General features: G+C 39.5%; 1 protein-coding gene across 1 annotated transcript in view; it reads right to left on the reverse strand.

The window, feature by feature from the left end:
* LOC140237853 (alkyldihydroxyacetonephosphate synthase, peroxisomal-like) overlaps positions 1-5221 on the reverse strand; it is a 28597-nt gene extending 23376 nt beyond the window's left edge. Inside the window, 3 exon segments of the mRNA XM_072317784.1 lie at positions 3108-3200; positions 5041-5149; positions 5152-5221. Coding sequence (XP_072173885.1) covers positions 3108-3200; positions 5041-5149; positions 5152-5221 — 272 coding nt within the window.
* Between the last annotated feature and the right edge of the window lie 779 nt (positions 5222-6000).

Consider the following 6000-nt stretch of genomic DNA (forward strand, 5'->3'; position numbering starts at 1 on the left):
GACAGGTTTTATCATTTCATTTGTTTTGTTAGTTTCCCCTCCCCCTCCTTTTTTTCCCCCATTTGCCTGTGAAACTGCTCTTCCTTTGTTTTGTATGTACACAAACAAAGACAAAGAAGTACATGTCTTGCTACTTTTACATAAATACAAGGCAAAAAGGAGCAGTTGCTAATCAGTGCAATGACACAGGAGTCAAATAAATACATGACAATAATTCAAAGCTCTATTGCGACAATTTATCTAATGAATGCCTGACATTGATACAGTCATGACTTTCCAGTACATGTTCAATTTATACGTCACAAATTGTCTTCATTTTACTAATTTTAACTCAAAATAGCTAGAATCTGAAGAAGTTTTTCATGCATACTGACTACCATCTGACAGCGGAATTACTTTCATCAATTTGCTGCAGACCACAAAATAGTAATTTCAATTCAATTCAATTCAATCATTTATTGTCTGATTTAAAAAATACAGAAAATCTTCCTCCACTGGCAAGATAACAGAGCATAACACGACAAGAATAACAAACAGATCACATATAAAAAAAAGAGAAAAAAAATGACTGATAATCAATTAACAATTTGATACATCATCAGACGATATATCGTAACTAATTAAACTGAAATACTAATGAAATGAAGAGGTATGTTTGAGACTATAAAAACAGAATAAATATCATAACAAACTTTCCGGGTTCAAGTTCAAATATATCAAAACAGGTGGGCTATTGGAATTGACAAAACAGAATATTGAACGAGAACCAGTGCACCTCATCAGTGGTTCCACAAACAATCAACCGAACAGGTTAAATCATTTGACCATGCAATTAACAAAATCACCAGCATGGAAAAGGAATAACAGAATACAAAGAAAGCTAAGGAACCAGAGTCACACAAGTACCCGAGAACAACAGAATTTGTAGAGTAGAGTAAGAGAAATCAGGAAAAAAAGTACTGATAGAAAGAAGAATTAGCAGGAAGTACCAGGGTACGTGCAAAGACACATGATATCCTTTACCGTTTAACAGAACCATTGAAGACGTGAATGGCATTCGGAACAAAAAACTGTCTGAATCTAGAACGTACTGTTTTACGAACAGTGAAACGAATGCCTGACCGGTTATACTTAAATAGGTGATTAAGGGGATGTGAGGAATCATGCATGATTCTTTGAAGCTTGGACCAAACTTGCTTCTCATACAGTTCAGTAACTGTAGGTAAGTCTGTGTGAGTGATTCGTTGAGCAACATTCCTTACTCTTTCCAGTTTTTTCAAATTTTCCTTGGATAAATTACCACAAAAGCAGACAAGGTTAAAGGTCACAATACTTTGTATCAAGCTGCGATAGAAAAGTACAAGAATGGTATTGTCTACCCGAAAGTCCTTTAACTTCCTTGGAAGAAGTACATCCTCTGGTTTGCTTTCCCTGCTATGACCTGTGTGTTAACATTCCAGTTCAGTTTATCATCAATCTTTGTCCCCATTTGTAATCATGTACCTGCTCTATAGGGTGCCCATGGATAATCAGAGGGTCATGAGGTTGAGGGGAACGGCGGAAGTCAAAAATCATTTCCTTTGTCTTCTGAACATTAAGCATCAAATGAGACCTGTCACACCAATCAACAAAGCTTTGAACTTCATTGATGTAATCACGTGACTCGTGTCTTAAGAAACCACTTATTACAGTGTCGTCTACATATTTGATGACAGAACAGTTTGTGAATAGCGAGCTAGTTTCACTGGTGTAGAGGGAAAAAAAAATTGGAGATAGTACACAGCCCTGTGGTGCTCCAATACTAGTGGGTTTCTTAATGGAAGATATCCCATTGCACTTTACCCATTGCTGCCTGTTAACAAGAAAGTTGAAAATGATCCTAACAAGTTGGGGGTAACATTGAGATGAAGCAGATATCCAGCCAGCTTGTGTGGGACTATGGTGTTAAATGCGCTCGAAAAGTCAACAAATACAGCTCTCACAAATGCCTTTGGGGTTTCCAAGTGTTGAAATACATTTTGCAAGAAGACAAGAACAGCATCATCGACACTTCTGTTTGTTTGGTAGGCAAATTGAGCAGGGTCAAAATTGCCAGTATAAACCTTGAGGGCTTTAAAGGTAGGGGATACCTTTTACAGACCTCCAAAAATGCAGCAAAACATTAAATACGAACCTCAGGGGACTTGTTTAGGCCACTGGTGAGAAATTTGGAAGTCAACAGTTATCTACAATTTGAATAATGCACAAAACTCAACTACTCAGTAGTTCTGTGTGTCAGCCACACTTAAGCCTTTTTGTTGCAGTCTTCTGTACTTTTTATCTATAAACACAAATCTAAAAGTATAAGAGCTGATGTAATAACGTATAGAGTGTGTGGCAAGAATGTATATAGAAATGTTTGTAAGTTTTGATGAACTTTCTTCACAAAATATACATGATGGACACACATGCAGTGCATGGGTCTGCAAAGGTAGCCTAGTAATGTACTGGAATTTACGGTGAGCCCCGAAAAAAATTCAATTCAAAATCTAACGGTCGATAAAAATGTACTAAATGTTACCTTCCACTTTCAATACTTTATGGGAGTTTCTAAAATGATACTCTCTTCAACATACCACTGTATTTATACAACTCTTCATTTAAGGCATGCAAATGGGATTCCCTACCTTTAACCAAAAGTTTCTCAAAACATTTCATTACACAGGATGTAAAGGCAACAGGCCGATAATGATTCAACTCCGAGGGTTTATTTAGTTTGGGAATCGGAATGATGGTTGACGATTTCCACAGTTGCGGAATGAAACCAGTGTCCACACACAGCTGGAAAATGTCTCGAAAAACCTCAGCAAGTTGTTGATTACATGTTTTAAGAATCCTGTTTGAAATTCCATCAGGGCCACTAGATTTGCTGACTTTGACCTTAGCAAACAGATTACGAACATCTTGAACATCAATTGATAATTTCAGTAGGTCTTGGAAATACAACAAATTGTTTCATTTTCTTCTTTAGTTGACTAAACAAAGTGAGTTACACATGATGATGATATATACCTGGTAGTCTCTTGTATGCATCGGACAACATGCTACCTACTTTCTTGGAACATTACCTGTTTCCGGAAAAAGAAATCCGCTCTGTGTCCTTGTCCAGCTCAAACTTGCAGTCCCTGAATCCCCAGCCATTCCACTTCAAGACATCTTGTCTGAAAAAAAAAAAAAAGTGAATTTTAAGGTAGATTATTTACCCTAAAGAGAAAAAGGAACACCATTCAGACAAGTAAGAATTAATGATTCGGATTTGGTATTAATGCAGGATAAAAAGACTATTAACTCTAGTGAAGCATCAGTACTCAATTTTCCCTTCAACCAACTGATCCCAAAGGCAGTCCCAAACTGGGCCGGTATCTCATCAAACATCAAGGTGATGACCTGGAAAGTAAGACTTCAGTGTAAACATGGTGAAGGGCATTTTGTAATTCTGAAAATATTAAACACTAGTGAAAAATGGAGCAAAGAAAAATAGGATTCCATCAGTGGAATTGGTGGATCCTGATGGAATCCCGTTTTCTTTGCTCAATTTTTCACACACAAAAAAATTCATTTCTGGTCAGTTTCCCTTTGTTTGGATTTATCACATACCAAATACCGATGCAAAACAAAAACGCATACAAAGGTGCACTGACAATTTTATCTGTCTGATGTTTTATATGAAAACATGAAAAATGGCTATATGGTTCTGATCACAGTGTCTGCGCTTTTCAAGGTCAAGACATATTTTATTTTGAAAGTATTTCATGACATGGTTCTGAGAGAAAAAAAAAATACTACTAAATGTATGTATAGAGTCTACATGTGATACATGCATATTCATATACTGATATTTCCCTGTCAAATACACAGTAAATAAATTCAATAGAGCTAACAATATGGCTCATATGATGGCTTGTGTTTGCATAGACAATTGCTAACAATCTGTCTATCCAGAGGAATTTTGGGCTATCCTTGCCCAGACTTTTCCTTCTTTCTTTTTTTTTTTTTTTTTTTTTTGGGGGGGGGGGGAGGGGGAGTAGGCATTTTCAACATTTCAAGGCTCTCTCTCCTACCTAGACATAAGGGGATTCCATGAAGCCAGACGCAGTCTCCGCAGAACATATCCCCGGCAAGATACAGACCAATCTTTCGGTCAAGTGTTTGCGTAGACAGAAAAGATCCATCTGTCCAGAGGAGTCTTTTATTTTTTTGACGCTATCGCTCTCCCCGGTAGTGTATTGAAGGGGATCTGTGAAGCCAGATGCAGTCTCTGCTGAGGCTGAATTTATCTTTGGATTAGGCCTATGGGCCCATTTTTGTGGGACTGTTGTCGAGTGTTGATCTAGACAAAAAGATCTGTCTGTCGAGCTGTCCGGAGGAGTCTTTTATTGTTTTGATGTCATCACTCTCCAGGAGGGGATCCGTGAAGCCAGACGCAGTCTCCACGGAACATATCCCGATCCCCCCCCCCCCCCCCCCCCCGACCAGCCAGATACAGACCGATCTTTCGGTCAACTGTAATCCTTGACCGAAAGATCGGTCTATATCTGGTCTTCAGGGAAATGTTCTGCCGAGACTGCGTCTGGCTTCACGGATCTCCTCCTTGTCTACGGAGGAGAGCGATAACGTCAAAAAAATAAAAAACTCCTCCGGACATACAGACGGATCTTTCTGTCTACTGTAACCCCGGCGCAGGGTGCTGTAAACCAGTATAAACGGTACGTGTTGGGGTCGCTGCTGCGGTTAGGTCAACTGTTGATCGAATCATCCAGCCATCAGGCTGATCATGCAAAGTTGATGATATGTTAATCGTAAAGGTATAAATATCATGGTTCATGCAAGCATTGTTTGTACATTGCCTGTAAATATATGTAAACATAATGTATAGAAAAATACACACTGGTATTTACCGGTACATCTAGATCTATACACCTCACGCATATCGCATGCTGCAGGACATGCAGTGTAGTGACTGATGACAAGCAAGTGTGCTCAGCTCATGCGCTCACTCACCTCCGCTTTGGAATTCGAGGTTCCTTGTCCGCTCCGGATAAACGGCCTGTTGACGAATTTTCAATACACTCATTCATCCCAATATGGTGTGGCCGGTTGGAAGGACATCTCCACGTATTTCTTGCGCGGACGGGGTGGACATATGTCCTAAAATATTCTCTAATCGTCGTTTGGAAGCCATGTCGGGCGCGGACTTACATCCACTGCAATGAATGGGACTGAACTAACGACAGAGCCGCCGCCTTGTGACATGCCCAGGGTTACCAAATACTCGCACGATGACCACTCAACCGTGGCTCACTGGGCTCGCTCGACCTTTGCACATTCATAAACATCGAACGATGAAGTTTGTTGAACCCGCAAAGTTTGATGAACCGTGAACAAGTCTCTCTTTATGCTGAGACAACTGAGAAGTTAAAGCGCGCCACCTCGAGTCAACAACGACGAGAACGAGAATCGTACAACAACGTATTGCGAGCTCAGAACCGGAGCTCTGCAATCTATACAGTAAGTATTTGAAGACTGAGCATACTAGTTTACAATGTCCATCCATCTATATCTTTTTACCTTTTTTGTTTTGCTGAGAATATTTGGATATGAATATCAGTTGATAAACGGATACATGCGTTCAGCCAAGTTGAGTCGTTGGACTCATAGACATATAGTGGTAGTTACGATATCTTTAATACTTTCTTTGTTTTCTTCACTTCCATCTTCAAACAATATTATTTTGACCATGGAATGGTATCGAAGTTGCATGTCTGCTTAGCTGGAGAAGCATCTCTTGATACTGCAGATACTGCAAGAATGAAAACGACTTTAATAATAAACAAGAGATAATCTGAGTGCCCCCTTCTCGCAGAGACATGCAATCTGGCGAAAATGTTTTTTCTTCTTCTTTTTTTTTTTTTTTAGGGGGGGGGGGGGAGGGGCGATTATCCACACCTGTCTCTCTATCAG

This window comes from Diadema setosum, chromosome 14 (genome assembly GCF_964275005.1).
Source record: "Diadema setosum chromosome 14, eeDiaSeto1, whole genome shotgun sequence".
NCBI classification, from domain to species: domain Eukaryota; kingdom Metazoa; phylum Echinodermata; class Echinoidea; order Diadematoida; family Diadematidae; genus Diadema; species Diadema setosum.